The 23680-nt window shown below is 43.7% G+C and overlaps 1 protein-coding gene across 3 annotated transcripts in view; it reads left to right on the top strand.

The window, feature by feature from the left end:
- The window catches only part of Arih2 (ariadne RBR E3 ubiquitin protein ligase 2), a 45960-nt gene that overhangs the window by 19473 nt on the left and 2807 nt on the right, over positions 1 to 23680 (top strand). The window contains exons 1-13 of one of the 3 annotated variants that reach the window (XM_048334840.1): positions 528 to 531; positions 11364 to 11367; positions 12374 to 12441; positions 14043 to 14106; positions 14822 to 14972; positions 15785 to 15906; positions 16465 to 16574; positions 16963 to 17080; positions 18653 to 18703; positions 18795 to 18816; positions 20896 to 21047; positions 21387 to 21530; positions 23062 to 23130. In XM_048334840.1, coding sequence (XP_048190797.1) covers positions 14861 to 14972; positions 15785 to 15906; positions 16465 to 16574; positions 16963 to 17080; positions 18653 to 18703; positions 18795 to 18816; positions 20896 to 21047; positions 21387 to 21530; positions 23062 to 23130 — 900 coding nt within the window. In that variant the 5' untranslated portion in view covers positions 528 to 531; positions 11364 to 11367; positions 12374 to 12441; positions 14043 to 14106; positions 14822 to 14860. Of the gene's footprint in view, positions 1 to 527; positions 532 to 5952; positions 5999 to 11363; positions 11368 to 12373; positions 12442 to 14042; positions 14107 to 14821; positions 14973 to 15784; positions 15907 to 16464; positions 16575 to 16962; positions 17081 to 18652; positions 18704 to 18794; positions 18817 to 20895; positions 21048 to 21386; positions 21531 to 23061; positions 23131 to 23680 lie in introns of those variants that run through there. The other 2 variants (XM_048334839.1, XM_048334838.1) reach the window with 2 other exon arrangements.

Genomic DNA, 23680 nt, shown 5'->3' with positions numbered 1-23680 from the left:
GTATACGAGGCAAGCACTCTTGCCACTAGGCCATATTCCCAGCCCCTTGACTTTATTACTTAAACTTGGCATCAATTGTCAAAAAACAAAACATGGAACATAGGTTGTTGTTGTTGTTGTTGTTGTTGTTTTTAAGTATCACAGATACTGGGGCTTGAACTCTGAGCATTGGTGCTAGCCCTGAACTTTTTCACCCAAGGCTTGTACTCTGCCACTTGAGCCACAGGTCTGTTCCCAGCTTTTTGGTGGCTAATTGAAAATAAGAGTCTCACAGACTTTCCTGACCAGGCTGGCTTCAAACTAGGATCCTTAGATCTCAGCCTCTGGAAGAGCTAGGATTACTGGCATCAGACACTGGCACCCATCAAGTCGATCTTGTTGTCTAGCAATTTCCTTGCTGGTCATCCCTACATACCTTTTTAAATTCCTTATTTTAAGCCTTTTCCAGTCGGTATCTTTACTGTTCTTGCCATCATTACCCAGAATCTGTAGAGAGTATTGTTTCCTTTTATAAGAAATAACCTCAGTCCTGTCAAGCTTGGCTTTCTGACTTTTCTTTCCTTTTTTCTTTTTGTCAGTCATGAGGCTTGAACTCCTCAAGGCCAGGACATCTATCCCTGAGCTCTTCTTGCTCAAGGCCAACAGCGCTCTACCACTTTGAGCCACAGCACGACATCTGATTTTCTGGTGGTTCATTAAGAATCTTATGGACTTGCCTGCCTGGGCTGGCTTTGAACCATGATCTTCAGATCTCAGCCTCCTGAGTAGCTAGGATTACAGGTGTGAGCCACTAGCACCTGGCTCCTGTTTTTTCTAGCTTAATGAACTCACCAGCATTCACTGATCTGGAAACTAAAGATCGACCCTTGATTCACTTCTTCCATAAAACCCTCCCTAATTCCCCTCAGAGTCTCTATTGCCTTTGTACTACTTTATTTGTGTTTCTCGGTATGCTTTAACAAGAATCACAGATTAGTAGTTTGTGCATCAGGGTATGATCTATACGAGATGGCGTTGTATAGGTTTTCTTCGCATATTAGCACATAGCAGAAATGCTTTGTTTCTCAGTAAGTATTGGTTGTTAGTGTTAACTGGCAACACTCAGGTCAATAAGTGCAAAATTTGTGAACTTAATTCTGAAGTTCTCTATGTTTCCATTTATAAACTGAAAACATTTGTCAGAGGACTTCTCTATGACCCCAGCCTCCTTGTAAGTAGAAATGGTGTAATAGATTAATGGTTCTTACCCTGTAATGCTTATCAGAATTATTTTTGTCAGTTCTTGAACTTGAAACATTTATAGTAAAACAATTTTCATGTCTCCGGCTAAGACCTTTTATAATATATGAAAGTATGTGAAAGCATTTAGAAAATGCTTAAGTGATTCAGATTACTGAACTAAGGAGAGAAGACTGCTCGCTTTGCTAACTAAATAACTTCATAATTCTTTGATTATCAAAATAGTTTATATTTCCTTAATTATGAACAGACAGTAATGTTACCTGCAGTCAGTAACTACAAGCTTTAAGAGTTTTAAGTTTTGGGGCTGGGAATATGGCCTAGTGGTAGGGTGCTTGCTTGCCTCGCATACGTGAAGCCCTAGGTTCGATTCCTCTGCACCGCATATATAGAAAATGGCCAGAAGTGGCGCTGTGGCTCAAGTGGTAGAGTGCTATCCTTGAGCAAAAGAAGCCAGGGACAGTGCTCAGGCCCTGAGTTCAAGCCCCAGGACTGGCAAAATAATAATAACAATTTTATGATAACCATAGTAAAGTATGTCAAATCTGTTCTTGTAAAATTACCACTGTCTCTCCTTCAAATTGAGTGGCTATACTCAAACTGTTTTCCTCAGTTTGTTTTTGCCTGTTTGTTTATTTTGGTATTCAGATGTCTGCTGCAGATTTATTTGCACTAGTTCCCAACTGGAAGTAACCTAAATATCATTTCTCACTCAAAAATCTGAAATCAGAACCTTTTTGAGTGTTGTGATCCTTAAGTGGCAGTCTGTGTAAATGATCCTGCATGCCCCAAACTTTGAAATCTGAAACATCCTGGTCCCACACATTTTGGATAAGGAGTATTCAACTTGTAAGGGGTAATTCTTAGGAAAGCATACTTTTCAAAATAAAGGGCAGGGAGTCAAGCATTGGGCATGGCAGTACACACTTGTCATCCTACCACTCAAGAGACTAAAACAAGGGGATTTGAGTTCTAGGCCAGCTTAGACCACACAGTAAAACCGTGCCTCAAAAAAGCAGCATGCCTCTCAGCGATATAAAAGGGATAGATTACTCATACAAGCAGAATTGATAAACCTCAAAATAAACTGGGAACCTGGAAGAAAAAAAAAAAGAATGAATGATGTTATTAGTGATAGAAAATTCTAGGAAATGGGACTGGGAATGTGGGTTAGTGGTAGAGCGCTCACCTAGCATGCATGAAGCCCTGGGTTCGATTCCTCAGTACCACGTACACAGAAAAGGCTGGAAGTGGCGCTGTAGCTCAAGTGGTAGAGTGTTAGCCTTGAGCAAAAGAAGCTCAGGGACAGTGCTCAGGCCCCGAGTTCAAGCCCCAGGACTGGCACAAAAAGGAGCAGTTTGAGCTTAAAGTTTGTGAGACTTGCATCTCAGCAATGGCTAGGTATGGTAGTATGAACCTGTTACCCCAGCTAGACCAAAGCACAATGTCTGGGCACAGTGGCACAGAAAGTACATGCAAGACAATTGTAGCCCAGGCTGGCCTGGACATAAAGGAAATCCCTATCTTAAAAAATAACCCGTAGGGGCTGGGAATGTGGCTTAGTGGTAGAGTGCTTGCCAAGCATTCATGAAGCCCTGGGTTCGATTCCTCAGTACCACATAAACAGAAAAAGCCAGAAGTGGTGCTGTGGCTCAAGTGGTATTGCTAGCCTTGAGCAAAAAGAGGCTCAGGGACAGTGTCCAGGCCTTGAGTTCAAGACCCATGACTGGCAATAATAATAACAACCACAGGAAAAGGGGCAGGAGCAGTAACTCAAATAGTTCCTGCCTTGCAAGCATAAAGCCCTGAGTTTACCCCCCACTATATATATAAAATAAAATTAATGCTGTATATATTCATTAGTAATGAAAAAATGTGTTTGTATCAACTGTTAAGTAGGCCTGGAAAACATTCATCCTAGATTTAAATAGAATTTTGATGAAATCCAAGGAAATCTTCAAGGACAGGAATGGGTGGATTCTGAGCAATAGATAGAATGAAGAACCTGGCAGATGGTTGGGAAATGGTGACGAAACCATGAAACTCTTTAAGGGGCAGGAGAATTAATTAGAATTGTTATGAAAGAAAGATGCCACCCCAGGTGGCATACACCCCCAACATATAGTCATCCAAGGACAGCCATTTGTGTGGGAGTAGGAGTATAATTAATTAGTGGTGAGTAGTATATTTTGCCTAGTATATGTACATTGTGGAAGTAGCCCAAGGTTGGTGATGTTGGACATAATTTTGGTCCTGTGAGTAATTATCTAAAAGTTGTCCAAGTAACCAGTAGAGGAACTAAATTTAGATACTGAAATACAATTTAGATACTGGAAATATTTGGTCTTGAAAGTCTAATACAGTTATGGGCACGTGATTTTGGTGGCACCCAGAAGAACCTAGACAGATGGCAGAAATGGGGTTGTGGTGGACAGGAATGAGGTGGTCATATGTGTTGTTCTTTTCATCAAAGCGCATTTTATGAGCCCTTTGATTTTCTTTGCTCATTGATAGTTGGTATAGATTAAGAGTTGTTTCCCAAGTAAACAAACACTCCCTAAATTTCTTAGAAGCTGAGAAAAAGGATAGTGGGGTTTTTACCTTAAAGGAAGTTACAAAAAATTCTGCCTTTATTTTTGGTTCCTTTTTCCTACCACCACCACCCTTTTTTGGTGGGGGTGCCATTCCTGAGACTTGAACTCTGTCCCTTCTTTTGCTCAAGGATAACATTCTACCACCTGAGCCACAACACCACTCCCACCTTTTTTGGTAGTTCCGTGGAAATAAAAGTCTCACAGATTTTCCTGCCCAGGACTGACTTCAACCCCCAATCTTCAGATCTTAGCCTCCTGAGTTAGCTAGGAGCTAGGATTACAGCTATGATCCACCAGTGTCTGGCTAGTGTCTCCTCACCCTCCCACCCCCCAATCATGGGGCTTGAACTCTGCAAGCACTTTATTACTCTTGCTTGTCGAAAAACTGAAAAGAGCAGCTGTCCCAGTCTAGCCTGTATAACTATTCTATTATTCCCCTCTTTAACCCAAATATACTTCTTTTTGCCTCTTCAAACCACCCGTCGTCACCTTCCCTACTCATCCTGCCGCCTTCAGGTGATCTCAGCACTTTTGATCTTTCCTACTTTCCTCAGAGAAACAGTATTTGGCCTCTGCCCTTAAGCAGGCTTTTGAGACCTGCATGCCCCTGGGAGACAGAATGGTTTGAGTACACGGAACCTAGTACTTGCAGACATTGTCCTGGGTGCTTGGATATTGGCAAGAGGAGGAAAGCTGTTCAAAAAGTCTCTGCCCTTGAGGAGCTTCCATTCTTTTTCCTTTCTGTATGGAGTTTTACAAACACAGAAAGTTCATCAAAATAGGGTTTTCTTACTGGCTTTGTCATTAAGATGTCCTGGCCCTGCCTTATGTTAAACCCCCTAGGGAAGAAGGAGATCTAAGGTACTAGCTAGTTGTTGCATGACAGTCTCTCTCTTAGACCTAGGTAGAAGAAAAATTATTGAAATCATTTTTTTTTTTTTTTTTGCATAAGATGGGCCTGTGGTCACAGGAATGGAGACTGAGCCTTGAATGAATCCAACTTTATGTAGTGTATTTTCTACCAGTATCCTCCTGTATTTCCTTTCTATTGCGGTTGCTGGACATGACCTGTGGTTACAGAAATGGTCTATGTAGCATCCTGTAGAAAAGATAGTAGAACTTTCAATGATGCTTTAACCAGCTTTTTTTTTTTTTGTCTCAAGCACTTCCCAAAGGGGGTTCAATCAACTGCACACTAAAAAAAAAATGTGATGTCTGGGAATGACATCACAATAATATCAAGGGTACCAGCTGGGTTGTAGTAGAGGCACAGCGGACTGGGTCACAGATGATATTGAAGCTAGGCACATGGTTTTCATTGTTTTATTCACTTTCGTAGATGTTTGAGGTTACAAAAAATTGTCGATGAGTGGCTGTCCTAATCTTTTATTGAGTGAGATGTTCAGGATCTTCTTTGATTTTAATAAGCAAGAAGCATAGTAGTTAGGAAAGAATGCTATCTTCAGATTTAGTAATCCCATTTTGAAAGCACAGGTGACATACATGTGCTTCAATTGTGAGTCAGCCCCCTTCCATGAACCTGTAAAAGGCAGAGTTAGAATCAGGTGCATGGCCACTGACATTTTAGAGGCTGAAAATATATAGATGCGAAGCATGGGAGAAGAGAAGTCCTACCACTTAGATGATTTTGACTTTGGAGATATCATCATCAGCGACCTTCAGAACCTACTGGAAATCTTTCCAGCCACCATCACTGGTGCCGATTTGGCTCCAGATTCTAGGCTGGAATTGCCCTAATCCTGTGCCTTAATCTTGTCTCTTTTTAAAATAATTCTCCTAGTGCCTTTTTTTTTTTTTAATCTCTCACATTCCCTTCAGTCCCCTAGACCAATCCATTCATCTTGATCTCTTGAGGCCAGTTTTTCCTGTAACAGGTCCCTCGTTATGCCCCAGACTGGAAAGCTGGCCTGTCGTTTTCCTCCTCCTCTTCATCTTTTTTTTTTTTTTTTTTTTGTGAATGGCTCTTAGTGGTTGTTAACAAATGTAATTGAAACAGGCAGTCATGAAGACCCCCTTCATTTAGCCTTTAAAAGATTTCAGGCAGTTGGCAAGTAAGAATTCGAAATAAAAATTGAAACTACCACCTGTATTTTTTCAGGCCGTTGATGCTCTCTGCCATCAGCCGCATCCTCCCTAAGGCACTGGTAAGTGTGGGAAGGGCTGGTGACAGTTTTGGTGGGCTGCTGGATTTATCCTTTCTGGGGAGGGGGGGAAGAAGTCTTATTTGTTAAGTTGTTGTATCAACTTGTCCCTGAGGGCTGGGCACCTTGAAGCAGTTGTAGGAAACAAAAAAAATAGTAGACAACTAATTTATGTTCATGGATTTTCTTGGGAAACCTTTGTCAGGAACAAGAGCTCTTCAGTCCCTTGAGCTTGATATCGAATTAGTATGTTCTGTGTATTATTTCGAATAATAAAACCTATGCTGTCCGTGTGATGTGGGATATCAAGTAATAACTGTTAGATGTCCTGTAACTCTTCAAAGCACTTGTCCTAAAGATAGGTAATTGGCTCTGTATTAGAAAGCATCGTGAATGTCAGAATACATTTGGAGTCAAATGTTGGCCCCAATCATGAATACTATTTTGATAGAGATTTGCCTGAGGTTTTTTGTAAAGGAGAGAGGGGTTTGGTGGAAAGTAGAAATTTGTGGCTGTCATTTAAACAAAATTTCAGGTGGTTTTGGGACTTGTGCTTCCTTAGGAATCTAGTGGAGAAAATACACATTAAGTAAAGTTAGTGTGTAGGGCAACAAATTATTAGTCTCTTGTACGCTGGTACTGAGGCTTGAACTCAGGGCCTGGGCACTGTCCCCTAGCTTTTTCAGTCAAGAATGGTTCTCTGCTACCTCCTCTTCTGACTATTTTGTATTTAGTTGGAGATAAGAGTCTCGTGTTCTTTCCTGCCTAGGCTGGCTTTGAACTGTGATCCTCAGATCTCAGCCTCCTCAGTAGCTAGGATTATAGACAGCTGTAAGCCACTGGCGCCCAGCTCCAAGTTCATTTTAAAATGTATCATTGCCTGTTTTATTTAGTAAATCCAGTTTTGAAACATTCCTATCATCTGGGGAAAGTTCTCTTGTGCCTGTCTTCAGTCAATTCTCTCTTAGCCCCTAGCAACCAGTGATTTTCCATCTATCTATAGCTTCGCCTTTCCAGAAATTTTCATCTATGTGAAAGTAATCCTTTGATGCCCAATTCCTTCTGTTGTTTTTTGAGGTTTATCCAAATCATTTCCACATCTTTCATACTTCTCAGCAGTGTATTCACTTTTATACTGAATAATTTTTCCTCCCATTGTGTAGCTATTACCACACATTATGTACCCATTCATCAGTGGTTTCCAATTTTTGTCTATGAAATAAAGCTGCGATGATTCTCCAGACCAGGGCTTAATGTGAATATATGTTTTCATTTCTCCTGTATAGATATCTAGGAGTAGAATTGCTAGGTCACATGGTAAGTGTGTTAACATTTTAAGGAAACCGTTCCAAGCTGGCTTTGGTATTTTACTTGCCCACTATCATTCTATTAGGGCTCCAGTTTCTATAGCCTTGCTTGCAATTTACTTTGGGGTTGTCAGTCTTGGATTATAATCACTCTCATCAGTAAAAGTGATGTCTTGTAGCTGTAATTTGCATTTTCCAGTGATTATTTGATTATTTCTCCTTGTATTTGTTTGCTGTTTACACTTTGGTTTTGAACTGATCCTCTCCGGAATAGCTAGGATTACAAGCATAAGCCCACTAGCACTTGTCACTTTTTGAAGTTTTAGTTTCAGGTTTTACATTTAGATATATCAACTATTTTGAGTTAATTGTGTTAAATGAAGTAAGACTCATCACTTGTATTTTTATATAAACTATTTTTTGTTGTTGTTGTTTTTTGTTTTCGCCAGTCCTGGGCCTTGGACTCAGGGTCTGAGCACTGTCCCTGGCTTCTTTTTGCTCAAGGCTAGCACTCTGCCACTTGAGCCACAGCGCCACTTCTGGCCATTTTCTGTATATGTGGTGCTGGGGAATCGAACCCAGGGCCTCATGTATATGAGGCAGGCACTCTTGCCACTAGGCCATATTCCCAGCCCCTTATATAAACTATTATTCAAGAACCATTTGTTGAAAAAATGTCCTTTCTGCTTTAAATTACACTCTGTGTGTGTGTGTGTGTGTGTGTGTGTGTGTGTGTGTGTGTGTGTGTGTGAAGAACACACATTCAGCAGGCACTGGTCATATCTATACTGACAAGTCTACTCAGGAAACTTAGGTCTGAGGATCAAGGTTCAAAGCCAAACCAGGCAGAAACTTCCTGAGGCTCTTGTTGTTGTTGTTGTTGTAGGTCATGGGTCTTGAACTCGGGGCCTGCGCACTTTGAGCCACAGCTCTACTTCTAGTATTCTGATGGTTAGTTGGAGCTAAGAGTCTGATGGGACTTTTCTGCCTGGGCTGACTTTGAACCCCAGTTCTCACCTTTCAGCCTCCCGAATAGCTAGGATGACAGGCGTAGCCACTGGCACCTGGCTTCTTGAGACTCTTATCTCTAGCCAGCTAAAAACCAGAAAGTGGACCTCAAGAATACAAGCTTTGAGCAAAAAAGTCAAAGTGTTCTGCCTTCTCTTTACATTTCAGTCTTATGTTCATTTTGTATACAGTAGCTATAGTAGGAATGGGCAGAAATATGTTTGTTTCATCTTCCCAGAAGCAGAAATCTTTTTAAAAGTTATTCTAGCTGGGAATATGGCCTAGTGGTAAAGTGCTCGCCTCGAAGCCCTGGGTTCGATTCCTCAGTCCCACATATATAGAAAAGGCCAGAAGTGGTGCTGTGGCTCAAGTGGTAGAGTGCTAACCTTGAGCAAAAAGAAGCCAGGGACAGTGCTCAGGCTCTGACTGAGTTCAAGCTCCAGGACTGGCCAAAGGGGGAAAAAAAAAGAATGAATATAGTTTATTAGTAATATTTTGTGAATGATATATTGAAATCATATTTTGGGTGTATATTGGGTTGAAATATTAAAATTTCATGTGTTTGAATTTATTTTCTGTTGGAGTTACATAAAAATTTGTATTGTATTTTATTGTTCCCTTAACTGAATTCATTTATTGGTTTGGATAGTAGTTTTGTAGATTTTCTTAGGATTTTCTACATAAACAGTCATTTTATCTAAGAATACAGTTACATTTCTTTCTATCCATCTTTGTGTGTATGTTTGTGTCTATGTGTGTGTGTGAGTGAGAGAGAGAGATTGGGAGGTAGTGTTCAAGTCCATCACTCTACCACTTGAGACACAGTGCCACTTCTGGCTTTTTGGGTAGTTTATTGGTGACAAAGAGTCTGACAGGCTTTCCCGCCTGAGCTAACTTTGAAGTGCTATCATCAGATCTCAGTCTCCTGAGTTGCTAGTATTACAGGTGTGAGCCTATGGTGCCCAGCTCAAAACTTTAATCTCGACTACAGAAATGTTGTTGATGATAACCTTGTAGCAAGAGATCTTGGTTTTGTTGAAAGGTTCCTCTTCACAATTGAATACTGAATGGTGCTGTTGTAGGCAGTGTTGGCTCTAATAGATTTGGAATCGATTGCTGAGCTCACTTGAGTATTAAGCAGTAGTGTGAATACTAGTCTTTTTTTCTGAGAAAGCTCATCTGTGTACTGTAATTGATTTTTACCTAATGTGGCTTAGTACAATTCATCTGGCTCATCTTTATCATCCTAGCCAGGAAAGCCATCCTTTTCTCTGGAAAAAAAACTGATGGGTGAATGATAGGCTGATGAGTGAATTTTTTTTTTTTTTGCCAGTCCTGGGGTTTGAACTCAGGGCCTGAGCACTGTCCCTGGCTTCTTTGTGCTCAAGGCTAGCACTCTACCACTTGAGCCACAGCACCACTTCTGGCTTTTTCTGTGTATGTGGTGCTGAGGAATGAAACCCAGGGCTTCATGCATGCTAGGCAAATACTCTGCCACTAAGCCACCTTCCCAGTTCGGGTGAACATTTTTGTAGAATACATTCTTCATTGTCTCGTCATATCCTACCATCCGTGCTGCATTTGCTCAGGAGGCCATTTTGGAACATGTTCTTCCTATAGATCCTCCTTCTGTCTATAACCGGGTGAGGCCTAGTTATACTACGTTTTGCTTGAATTAATGATCTCAGAATTACATCAGATTTATAGTGATTCTTAAGGAAAAGCACACCTGACCTTCTATGAACTTATGGACATAATACGGGCATTTCTTTCACCCCTATCTGTGACTTGGAAATTCTAACAGCACCTCCTATCACTTTTCTTTTTCTTTTTTTTTTTTTGGCCTGTCCTGGGCCTTGGACTCAGGGCCTGAGCACTGTCCCTGGCTTCTTCCCGCTCAAGGCTAGCACTCTGCCACTTGAGCCACAGCGCCGCTTCTGGCCGTTTTCTGTATATGTGGTGCTGGGGAATCGAACCTAGGGCCTCGTGTATCCGAGGCAGGCACTCTTGCCACTAGGCTATATCCCCAGCCCCTCCTATCACCTTTCGAAAACTGCCTGTTAGGTTTTTTTAAAGTAAGTAACTGATAAAGGAGAACACCACGTGTATTCAGGCAGGAGAGAAAGTTTATTACTGAACTGCTGGCCTGTGGCCGAGATGATCCATGGCTGGAGAGAAGGGAGAGAGAGAGCGACCCCCACCCAGCCCTGCCTTATATCTAGGGCAGGGACAAGGGGTGTGGCCAGGTAGATTAGGATGTGATCTCAGGGAAAGGGGAGGTAACTGCCTCCAGGTCTGCAGGTTACCCAGGTAACTGGGTGGAGACTTAATAAGGTGGGGGCATCTACATGGAGCCCTCAGGGAGAGGATCTAACACTGCCTGGGTTGGCTTCGTACCACAATCCTCAGATCTCAGCCTCCTGAGTAGCTAGGATTACAGGCATGAGCCACCAGTGCCTGGCTAAAAAAACAAAAACAAACTTGTTTTTGGCCGGTTCTGAGGCTCCAACTCAGGGCCTGGGCTCCGTCCCTGAGCCTCTCTGTGCTCAAGGCTATAGTGCTCTATCACTTAAGCCACAGCGCCACTTCTGGTTTTTGAGTGACTTGTTGGAGATAAGCGTCTCGCAGGGACTTTTCTGCCTGGTTTGGAACCATGATCCTCAGATCTCCACCTCCTGAGTAGCTAGGATTACAAACGTGAGCCACCAGCACCAGGCCTTTGTTTGTTTTCGTAGGTAGTAGCAGTAATAGTTGTGTGGCTTAAACCACATCCCTAGGGACCCACAACCCTAATCCTTTTTTGCTCTTAGTCATTTTTCAGGTATCTTCTCACTTTTTACCAAAGGTCAGCCTTGGCCCCTGGCCCTCCTACCTATTTATGCGTCCCTCCTTGTGCTGAGGCCAGGAGTGTACCACCACGCCTGGTTTATGTAGTTGAGATGGAGTAGGGGATGTCAAGGCCCAGGCTGGCTTTAAACCTACAGTCCTCCTGATCTCTGTAGCTTGGACTACAGGCCTCATTTGCTATTTGCTTCTTCTTGAACCTAATTTAGAAAGGTAAACTTCTTTCTGTCAATATAATATCCTTTCATTAACTATGTAGTAGTCCATTGTATAGACTCATTTCAAACTCTCGTTTTTGTTGGGCATTTTAAGTTATTTCTAATATCTTACTATTATAAATAACCTGGTGGTATGTTTGTCCTCTATCATTTCCTTAGGAGCAATGATCAAGATAGAATGGGTAGCTCAAAGCACCTTTTAAAGCCCTTTAATAGTCAGTATCATGTGCTTTACAAGTGGTCAGAGGTTGCCCACAAATTTTTAAACTGCACTTCAATTAGGGCTTGTTGTGTATTGGGAATTCATGGATTTTTTTTTCTTGTACTGGTCCTGGGGCTTGAACTCAGGGCCTGGGCCCAAGTCCTCAAGCTTTTTTCTTGCTCAAAGTTAGCACTCTACCACTTGAATCACACAGCTCCACTTCCTGCCTTTTTTTGGTGCTTAATTGAAGATAAAAGTCTTAAGGACTTTCCTGCAGCTACTGTCTTTGAACCTTGATCTTCATCAGTTCTCAGCCTTCGGAGTAGCCAGGATTACAGGTGTAGTCCAGCTGAATTCATGGATTTTTTTCCCCCCATGTAGTTCTTATTTGTTTTTGCTTCGTGTGTGTGTGTGTGTGTGTGTGTGTGTGTGTGTGTGTGTGTGTAGTGGAATTTGTAGAAGGAATGTAAAGTTGAGACATTTCTTGCTAATATAAAACCTAACTAGAGGTACACTTTGCTTAAATGCCATGCCAGATTGTCATTTATTGTAGAAACGATGGTTCTGCATAAATTTCCAATGGGAGTGTCTAATTTTCATGGAATGGTCATTTAATGAAAATAAAGTAATCCATAAAATCACTGAGGTTGCAAGAATGTGAAAATTATGTGACAGAAAACCAAGAGAAAGAATCTGTAAATCAAGCTTGGGCCTGGCATAAACATGGATATATGTATTTCTCCCACTGCACTCTACAAGGAATTAAATTTATAATTTGATTTTTTTTTCTTTTTTCCAGGTATCTCATTCAGTTGCAAAACTTATATTAGTTAATTTCCACTGGCAAGTTTCAGAGATATTGGACAGGTAAGGTGCTTGGAATGAAGGCAGTGGCATTGCTTATAACCTTTCTTTCTGTTTGCCCAACCACTGCTGATGATTTTGGAGTACTTTCTTCCAGTTTGCATATTACATTTCAAAAGACTACCATGGTATTTTATTGTGTAGACTTTCTATACTTTTTCATACCACTTGTTGGAAAGTAAAACTAGCTCAGATCTTCTTCGCCATGGCTTTTTTTTTGGTCCATCTGAGGCATGAACTCTGGGCCTGGATGCTGTCCCTGAGCAATTTCACTCAAGGCTAGCTCTCTACCACTTGAGCCACAGCACTACTTCCGGCTTTTTCTGTGTATGTGGTACTGAGGAATCGAACCCAGGGCTTCATGCATGCCAGGCCAGCTCTCTACCACTAAGCCACATTCCAAGCCCCTGTCTGGTTGTTTTTTTAAAGTTGGGCCCTGGTGGCTCATGCCTGTAATCCTAGCTACTCAGGAGGCTTAGATATGAGGATCAAGGTTCAAAGCCAGCCCAGATTGGCTCTTATTTCCACTCAACTAAAAAGCCAGAAGTGGAGCTGTGGCTCAAGTGGTAAGGCACCAGCCTTGAGCATGAAAGCTCAGGAACAGTGTCTGGGCCCTGAATTCAAGCCCTAGGATTGGCACCAAAAAAATAAAAGAGTATCAATCCTTTGCCAGACACACACAAATATCTTCGAGTTTATGACATTGTCTTTCACTTACTAATGTTTCTATTTGCTAGATCTTAAGGAATCCTTCCGTATTTTGTAGGTATAGAGAGATATTTGGTTATATTTTTCAAAACTAGATTTTAAGCAGATTTGGCCCTATAATCCCAGTGCCTTTAAAGCAGTGTTACTTTTTTTTTTTTTTGGTCAGGGCCTTAAACTCAGGGGCCTCGCCCTCGATCAGCTTTCTTTCTTTCTTTTTTTTATACTTAACCATTTTTTTTATTATTAATTAAATTTTGTTGACAAGGTGTTGTACAAAGGGGGTACAGTTACACAATAAGGCAGTAAGTACATTTCTTGTGATATCTTACACCCTTGTTTTTCTTTCCCCTCCCTAGATCAGGTAGGCATATATACAATACCCAGTGTACCAAAATCATATACAGTAACCATGTAGCGTACGCCACAGGAAATTCACTTAGAACTTTAAATGTCAGCAATAGAATCCTCCTGTGTCCTCTTGGAGTTGTTTTTGCTTATCCTCGTCTTATATGATCATGTGTACATAGCTGTTGAGCTATTGTGTCAATCAGCTTTCTTGTTCTCAGCTGGTGCTCTACTACTTGAGCCATGCCTCCATCTGGCTTTTTGCTAATTAATTGAAGGGAACTTTTCTGCCTGGGCTGGGTTTGAAATCCTCTAGCTCTTGGCCTCCTTAAGAGTTTACCAGTACTCAGCTAAAGAGTTACTTGTCTTTGACCCATTGGTAGCTTAAAAAAATTTTTTTTGAAAAATTCTTTGTACTCGGATAAAAGCTCTGTGAAGAGGTACAGATTCTGTCATGGGACCACAACCCATACTGTTTTATCATGTTACTGTTTAGCGGTAAAAATGTCTTTCCTTTCTGGTTCCCTTTAGTTCTGCTTTTTGTTTTGTAGATTCAAGTCCAATTCTGCTCAACTGCTCGTTGAGGCTCGAGTTCAGCCTAACCCATCAAAACATGTGAGTGTTGTATCTAAGAGCCTTCTTGTGTTGTTCCTCGGGTGCTTGTTGTGGCTCACTGTGTCATTGAGAACCATCTCTACTCCGTTGTCTATGATGCCCCCAGATACTTGTTGTTGCAGGCATAAATCTGCCTTTTCTATTATAGCTAGATGTTTTAAATTAGGGATGTTGCTCAGTGATAGAGCACTGGCTTAATAATGTGCATCAGACTCTGGGTTCAAGCACCAGTACTTGGGGGAAGCCTCTTTCAACTACGTGCCTAGAATGCTTTCACCTACGTGCTAGAATGAAAGTCACCTCTTTTTAGAAAGCCCATTTTCAGTGACTACTTTCCTAGAAAACCCCACTTGTTTGTGGGGGAGGGTCATCGTGGGACTTGAACTCAGGGCTGGGGGACTTTCCCTGAGCTCTTTTGTTTACCACATACACAGAAAAAGCCCACAGTGGTGCTGTGGTTCAAGTGGTAGAGTGCTAGCCTTGAGCAAAAGCGCAGCTCAAGGAATAGTGCCCAGGCTCTGAGTTCAAGCCCCGGGACTGGCCTTGCTTGCCTCTCTGAATCCTAGGAAGTTCTCCTGGTTGTATGCTCCGCCTCACCCCTTAGCACTGAGAGCCTCCTACACATTTCATGGTCACCTTCTGTGCACCCTGTGTCCTCCCTAGAGCAATGGGTTCTTAGCTCGTGGCCGTGCCTCTCTTCCCCCCCTCCCCCCAGGTCCCCGCAGCTCATGCCCCTCACCACTGCGCAGTGTGTATGCAGTTTGTACGGAAGGAAAACCTCCTCTCCCTGGCTTGTCAGCATCAGTTCTGCCGCAGCTGCTGGGAGCAGCACTGCTCAGTTCTTGTCAAAGATGGCGTGGGTGTAGGTGAGTGTGACAATTGGACTGTCTTTTTGTTGGTGGTGGTCATGGGGCTTGAACTCAAGGGCCTAGGTGGGAGCCACAGCTCCACTTCCAGGCTTTTCGGTGTATGTGATACTGAAGAATCACGCAGAGCTTCATGCATGCCAGGCAAGCTACTCTACCACCAAGCCACATTCCCATACCCAAGAGAACTGCCTTTTAAGCTGTGTGCCATATCTTCATTCCTCACACAGAGGCCATACCTTCCAAATCCTCCAGAGTATTTGCTTCTGTTTAAGCAATTATAAATCAAATTTGAAGATGAGCAATGAGAGTATTTGTTATAGTATGACTTCAGCAATATTGAAATTAATTGGTAGCTGTACAATGTCAGTATTACTAATAACGATCTTATGCACATGACATTAGATACCACAAAATCAGATTGATAGTCAGGAATGCTTTATAATACCTGTCGATATAGCTCAGTGATAGAGCAGCACATAAACATGGGGAAGGTTCTGGGTTTAAATGCCAGCAATATGCAAACAACAATAGCCTATAGGATGATTTTGTTATTTAATACTACTGATTGTGTGTGTATGTGCATATAATATGTATATATTATATATGTATATATACATGTGTATATATTTTGGAACAGTATCTTTTATTGTATCACTATGAGACCGTTAAATTTTCTCCTCTCTGAATACATTTTGTTGCTTCAAGGGCATCCTATACAAAACCTTTTTGTTAGTTGAACCCAGTAGGCAATCATATTGTGTTGTGTTTTCTGCAATACCATTAGCCATCTGCTTGTTTCTGTTCAACAGGAGTCTCTTGTATGGCTCAGGATTGTCCCCTCCGTACACCAGAAGACTTTGTGTTTCCGTTACTTCCCAATGAAGAATTGAGAGACAAATACAGGCGCTACCTCTTCAGGGACTATGTGGAGGTATGACCAACCCTGTTTTTTCTGCCCTCTGTCCTCCTGGGCCTACCTTCCATCCGTTGGTCACTATATTGCTTATTTTATAGCCAAGACTGCCATTAGTGTTAGTGAAGAATGTAGTAGACAGACTACTGTGTAAATCCAACATCTATTGCTCCTTCGATGTGTGATTATTAACTCATTAATTTACCTTTCTGTGTCTGTGTTCTGGGTTTTTCCTCCCTAGAATGAGCAGATTTTTTTTTTGGCCAGTCCTGGGGCTTGAACTCAGGGCCCGGGCACTGTCCCTGAGCTTCCTTTTTGCTCAAGGCTAGCACTCTACCACTTGAGCCATAGCGCCACTTCTGGCTTTTTCTGTGTATGTGGTGCCGAGGAATCGAACCTTGGGCTTCATGCATGCTTGGCAAGCACTCCACCACTAAGCCACCTTCCCAGCCCCTACATGGTCCTTTAATAGACCTTATCAGCTAGATGAGCAGAAGGCATTGAAGCACTCAGTGAAGAAGTCCAGAGGCAGCAGTTAGGGGTTGCCTTTATTATTTCTCCTTGGTGTGTCTGCAGAGTCATTACCAGCTCCAGCTGTGCCCTGGTGCCGACTGCCCCATGGTCATCCGGGTACAGGAACCTAGAGCTCGTCGAGTGCAGTGCAATCGGTGCAACGAGGTCTTCTGGTAAGAATGAGTCCTGAGCAGTCTTGGGCTTGTGCCCTATTCTGCAAAGCACCCTTGCTGTTCTGTTTGAAGGCAGAGCTGAGACGGGGTCTCTGTCTCCTAAGAGCATCCTGCACCAAGTAGGAAAGTTTGTGCCCAGCATTTCATGTTCCACACGGTGTGTGCTCAATAATGTGTCTGGGCGCAAGGAAGTGGCACAGATTCTGAAAGACTATGCTGTTCCTGGCCCAGCAATTCTGTGTGAGGAATCGAACCCTGGGCTTCATGAACACTAGACAAGCACTCTATACCACTAAGCCACATTCCCAGCCCCCTAAGAAGGAATGTTTTTAAACATTAAAACCCTGACTTAACTATTAGTTGAATATTTTTCTTCTCCCATTTTCAGTTTCAAGTGTCGTCAGATGTATCATGCCCCCACAGACTGCGCTACAATCCGCAAATGGCTCACGAAGTGTGCAGACGACTCGGAAACAGCCAACTACATTAGTGCTCACACGAAAGACGTAAGGACCGAGTCTTACCCGTCATGGTTCTGCCCTTGGTGCTGCCCAGGGCCCTGCCCAGGGGATTTGCAACCTGAGATGAGAACATAACAGAGCCCCAGGGCCCCAGGAAGGGACTCTGGGCATTCACCCAGACTTGGCACAGTTAGTGGCAATTTATCTAGACTGCTTTGGGTGCATTTATCTTGATGAAATGCTAAAATATTTTGACCCAGAAGAGCCAACTGGGCGTGGGGTAGGGAGGGGAGGTCTCTAGTTTCTTTCTTTCTTTTTTTTTTTTTTTTTTTTTTGGTCAGTCGTGGCCTGAGCTCTTGAGCTGGAGGCTTGCGGTCTACCATTTGAGCCACAGCACACTTCCGGTTTTCTGGTGGTTCATTGGAGATACGGGTCTCAGGGACTTTCCTGACTGGGCTGGCTTTGAACCAAGATCCTCAGATCTCAGCCTCCTAATTAGCTAGGATTACAGGCCTGAGCCACCAGCACCCAGCAGTGTCTAGTTATTATTGATTGTCTGCTGGCCTTAGCTCTGAGAAAAGAATGGTTAACAACCATATCTGATGACTAGCAGTGCTGTAATGCAAGCCTAGACCCACCTAATTCTCTTTTTTTTTTTTTTTTTTTTGCCAGTCCTGGGGCTTGAACTCAGGGCCTGGGCACTGTCCCTGGTTTCTTTTTGCTCAAGGCTAACACTCTGCCACTTGAGCCGCAGCGCCACTTCTGGCTTTTTTTTTTTTTTTTAATATATGGTGCTGAGAAATCGAACCCAGGGGCTTCATGTATGTGAGGCAAGCGCTCTACTACTAGGCCATATTCCCAGCCCCCAATTCTCATTCTGAAGATTGCCATTGTTCCTAATTAGTGCCAGTCACTCAAGTCAGTGCCCTCTCCAGCACAGCTGTGACCATGACGTCATTCTGCATCGCTGTCTGAGTGGCTGGCTTTTTGAAAATGAGAGAAAGGAGCCTTTGGGGTGATTTCTATATCCCCTTCTAGAGTCCAGAGTCTAAGCAAGCTGACCAAGATTTAATCCATGCTGGTAGCTCTGGGTTCTTTTTTTTTTTGGACAGTACTGAGGTTTGAACTCAGGGCCTGGGCACTATCCCTGAGCTGCTTTTGCTCAAGGCTAGCACTCCGCCACTTGTGCCTTTTTCTGTTTATGTCTTACCGAGGAATCAAACCCAGGGCTTCATGCATGCTAGGCAAGCACTCTCCCACTAAGCTACAGTCCGAGTCCCAGACCTGGGTTCTTTCAGCTGTCTTTCCCCACAGGCAGGCTTTTCTGCTGATTCAGCTGGAGTTTAATCTCAATGGCTTCATGGCAGGGACATACGGTGGAAGACTTAGCGGGGCTCAGCTGGTGCTTGAATTAGTTCAAAGCCAAACGTGCTGACCTCATTTCCTTGAATTGCTCTTCCAGCCTCAGCGACCTGCCACATTTAAGGGGGTTGTTCCTCCCCCGAAGTGCTCACACGATGAGCTACTGAGCACAGGTGCCAGGAGCTTTTGTGTAATGTGTCTTAGCGCCGCGGCCTGAGGGTGTGCAAGCCTAACGGCGCCCTTCTGTCTCCTCAGTGTCCCAAGTGTAACATCTGCATCGAGAAGAATGGAGGATGCAATCACATGGTGAGCAAGGAGCCCGTGCCCTTTGCATGTGTGACATGGAGCCGTGGGTCGGCCCGCTCCTAACGTGTTCTCTTCTGTTTCCCTCTGACAGCAATGCTCCAAGTGTAAACATGGTAAGTCCCCGGCCAGCTGGCTAGATCTGATTGCTTGTTTTAGTGAATTCTTTTCTAGTGCAATGCCAAAACAAAAGGGGGGAGCCTTGGTTGCTTTATGGTCTTCTCCGCAGGTGAGTCCCAAGGGGATTTTCTATGCTCCCTTCAGGATACCTTTATTTTTTATTTTATCTTTTTGTTTTTTTTAATTTTCTTATGTTTTTGCCAGTCCTGGGGCTTGAACTCAGGGCCTGAGCACTATCCCTGGCTTCTTTTTGCTCAAGGCTAGCTCTCTACCACTTGAGCCGCAGTGCCACTTCTGGCCGTTTTCTATATATGTGGTGCTGGGGAATCGAACCCAGGGCTTCCTGTATACGAGTCAATAACTCTACCCACTAGGCCATATTCCCAGCCTGAGTACATTTCTTTGTGTGTGTGTGTGTGTGTGTGTGTGTGTGTGTGTGTGTGTGTGTGTGTGTGTGTGTGTGTGTGTGTGCGCGTGCGTGCGCGCGTGCACGCTGGTCCTGGGGCTTGAACTCAGAGCCTAGGCACTGTCCCTGAGCTTTTATGCTCAAGACTAGTGCTCTACCACTTTGAGCCACAGGGCCATCTGGCTTTTTGGTAGTTAATTGGGGATAAGAGACTCTTGGACGTTCCTGCCCAGGCTGCCTTTGATCCTCAGGTCTCAGCTTCCTACTTAGCTAGGATTACAGGTGTGAGCCTCTGATGCCTGGCTTTTATTTTGTTTATGTGCTAGGACTGGGGCTTGAACTCCAGGCTGATGGCTAATGCTATTGAATTTCAGGAGCCCTTTGTCATCAAAATGCCTGTGGCAAAGTCCTAGACCATCCTAAAACAGTGAATCTATAAGGGCAGAAATGAGATAGTCTGAGGGTTGTGATATATTTCCTCATTGAGACCCCATAGTCACTTAATGTGTGTGAGAGAGAGGAAAATAGATCATACACATAGAATAGTGCTCTAGGCACACATACAGTTAAAAGACAAATGATAACACTGGTAACTCATGCCTCTTTATAATCCTAGCTACTCATAGGCTGAAATCTGAGGATCAAGGTTCAAAGCTAGCCCAGGCAAACAAGCCTCAGAGTCTCTTATTATCTCTAGTTAACCAGCAAAAAGCCGGAACTAGAGCTATGGTTCAAGTGCTAGAGTTGCAGCTGTGACTGGGGAAAAAATGCCAAGTGAGAGCATAAGGTACAGAATTCAAGCCCTAATTCTAGCACCATATATAATGTATACAGAGATATATATATGCGTGCATATGTGTGTGTATGTGTATGTATGTATATTGAGAGAGAATTTACCCTTCCTCTTTACAAAAAAATAAAAAGTCTATTCCTGGCTTCCTGTGTCTTCCTAATAATCGAAAGTGTTGCAAGGGTGGGAAGTAGACAGGAAAGCAATTTAGATAATCAAATGAGCTTCATTTGAACAAACCTCTCCCGCCCCTCTTTTTTTTTTTTTTCTTCCCTTTTTAATGCTAGGGATCGAACCTAAGGCATTGGACTTGCCAGGCAAGCACTTTGCCACAGAGCTACATGTCCCAGCCATTGAACACGTTTCTGTTTTCCATAATGGCATTGACCCAGCATACTAGTGCCTTCATACAGTCTCTCTGTGTCTGGGTGCTCGTGGGTCACTGGCCTCCAATCGCGAACAGGCTGTAGGGATCATGAGGTGTGCTGGAATTGAGAGTTGCAGAGTTCCTCTGCAAAATGGTTCCCCTGCGAGGCTCTGGAGGTGGAGTCTGTTCAGCCCAGTGCTCAGCCTCGGGAGCATGGGATTGTCTTCTTTTGGGGCCAGTACTAGGCCTTGAACCCAGGGCCAGAGTGCTGTCCCTGAGCTTCTTTTGCTCAAGTCTAGCACTCCGCCAACTTGAGCCCCAGCTCGACTTCTGGCTTTTTTGGGGTGGTTGATTGGAGATAGGCATCTCATGGACTTTTCTGTCCCAGCTGGCTTCCACCTTAGATCCTCAGATCTCAGCCTCCTGCGTAGCTCAGGTGACAGGTGGGAGCCATCAGCCGCAGGCTGGGATTGTCTTGGTGGGCTCAGTGACTCATCCTCTCTCCTCTGCAGACTTCTGCTGGATGTGTCTAGGGGACTGGAAGACACATGGCAGCGAGTACTATGAGTGCAGTCGGTACAAGGAGAATCCTGACATTGTCAACCAGAGCCAGCAAGCCCAAGCCAGGGAAGCCCTCAAGAAGTACTTGTTCTACTTTGAGAGGGTAGGTGCCCTCTCCTGTGCCTGCTCCTATGTCTTCCAGTTGGCCAGCTGAGGTAGGCCGACCAGAATTACCTGGTAGCCAAAGCCAGCCCATGATCGTCAGTGAGCAGAGTTCCCACAATGCCCCTGGGTGCTTCCTGTATGCATGTGGCTTTCAGGTTCTACAGGGCAGCCACAGCAGATGGGGAAGAACCTGCTGCTTTGTGATTGGATGCTGGCTTACAGAGCCAATAGACTTTCCCGTTATTAGGGGAGTCTCTATCATATCTTGCTCACCAAGATGTCTGTCCTGAACTCTGGTGTCGACCTCTGTATGTTTCCTTCTGTCATTGCCTTGCAGTGGGAAAACCACAATAAAAGCTTGCAACTAGAGGCCCAGACATACCAGCGGATTCATGAGAAGATTCAGGAAAGGGTCATGAACAATCTGGGAACTTGGATCGACTGGCAGTACCTACAAAATGCTGCCAAGCTCTTGGCCAAGGTATTACCCCACCTCACTTTTGAATCCCTAGTCCCAAGCCTGGCCCCATGCAGACCTCTAGGGTGAGAGGCTCTGCCTCTATGTTGGATTTGGCATCCAATACAGCCCTCCATGATTCTGTTTATGGATCCACATTTCCCTGTGTGGGCTGACTAGAGGACCCAACCCAGGGGATTTCTTTCTTTTTTTTTTTTGCTCAAGGCTAGCACTCTACCACTTGAGCCACAGCGCCACTTCCAGCTTTTTCTATATATGTGGTGCTGAGCAATCGAACCCAGGGCTTCATGTATACGAGGTGAACACTTTACCACTAGGCCATATTCCCCGTCTCGTCTCTTCTCTCTTTCCTTCTTTCTCTCTTTCTCTCTCTCTCTTTCTCTCTCTTTCTCTTTCTTTCTTTCTTTCTTTTCTTTCTTTCTTTCTTTCTTTCTTTCTTTCTTTCTCTCTCTCTCTCTCTCTCTCTCTCTCTCTTCTTTCTTTCTTTCTTTCTTTCTTTCTTTCTTTCTTTCTTTCTTTCTTTCTTTCTTTCTTTCTTTCTTTCTTTCTTTCGTCTCTTATAGGGCTTGAACTCAGAGCCTGGGCACTGTCCCTGAGCTCTTTTGCTCAAGGCAAAGTAGTAGAGCCACAGCTCTCCTTCTGGTTTTGTAATGGTTCAGTGGAGATGAGAATCTCACAGACTTTCCCGCCTGGGCTGGCTTTGAACCACGATGGTCAGATCTCAGCCCTCCTGAGCAGCGAGGATGACAGGTGTGAGCCACCAGTGCATGGCTCCCATGGGAATTTCTAAGAAGACTATCCCATTGTCTGACTATAGGGAAAACTAGAGCCTTTTTCTCCTTTGTTTCTTTTCTGGATTGCTTGTCTTTGGACCAATAGATATGTGGACTTGTGTGTGCATCTGGATGGAAAAGTCATGTGGTAGCTGCTGGTAGTAAGACAGTTTTAAAAAAGAATGGGGAGCCAGTGGCTCATGCCGGTCATCCTAGCTAAGGTCTGAGGATCATGGTTTGAAGCCAGCTCAGGCAGGAAAGGCCATGAGACTATTTGCACCAGAAAACCAGAAGTGATGCTATGGTTCAGTGGTAGAGCATCAGTTTTTCCCATGTCCTCCTCTTGTTTATCCTTTCTCTAGTTCGCTCTCATTTCTCTCTCTCTCTCTCTCTCTCTCTCTCTCTCTCTCTCTCTCTATCTCTCTCTCTTTTTGCCAGGCCTTGGGCTTGAACTCGGCCTGCGTACTGTCCCTGAGCTTTTGTTCAAGGCAAGCACTCTACCACTTGCGCCTCAGCGCCACTTCCGGCTTTTTCTGTGTATGTGGTGCTGAGGAATCGAACCCAGGGCTTCATGCATGCTAGGCAAGCGCTCTACCACTAAGCCACATTCCCAGCCCTATTCTCATTTCTTTAAGGACTGTATTTATAGACCCAGGTCAATTTTGCACAGGGAGGTTAAGAACTACAGATGAAGAGCCAGTTGAAATGCAGGTCAGTTAGAATCACAGCCACAAGTTCCTTTTCTTCTCTCCTGTTTGCAGTGTCGTTACACCCTGCAATACACCTACCCCTATGCATACTACATGGAATCTGGCCCAAGGAAGAAGCTGGTGAGTGAAAGCAATCTCTCCATTCTGTCCTGTAGCTTCAGAGGTACCCTTGCCAGCAAGCCACCTGGCTTAAAGATCAGACTTTTTTTTTTTTTTTTTTTGCCAGTCCTGGGCCTTGGACTCAGGGCCTGAGCACTGTCCCTGGCTTCTTTTTGCTCAAGGCTAGCACTCTGCCACTTGAGCCCCAGCACCATTTCTGGCCGCTTTCTGTATATGTGGTGCTGGGGAATTGAACCCAGGGCTTCGTGTATACGAGGCAAGCACTCTTGCCACTAGGCCATATCCCCAGCCCCAAATAACAGACTTTTTAAGCCACTATTTAATTCTTCCTCTTCGTAGATTATTTCCTGCAGCTATAAAGTAGTTCATATTTATTTTTCAGATGTTAGGGGAAAAATGCAAAAATAAAACCCCAAAACCTTGAACACCTTTGTGCATAAAACCTTTTCTCCTTTCGCTGTATAATTACTGTCAAATGGTTTGACTTCAAAGGCTCTTGATTTGCAGAAGGGCTTAAAAAGAAAAACTGTTTGAACTTGGCTTTTGCAAC

The sequence above is a fragment of the Perognathus longimembris genome, chromosome 26, assembly GCF_023159225.1.
Source record: "Perognathus longimembris pacificus isolate PPM17 chromosome 26, ASM2315922v1, whole genome shotgun sequence".
Classification (NCBI taxonomy): Eukaryota; Metazoa; Chordata; class Mammalia; order Rodentia; family Heteromyidae; genus Perognathus; species Perognathus longimembris.
Note: the sequence above shows the minus strand (reverse complement) of the source record. Positions and strands in the feature narration are given on the sequence as shown.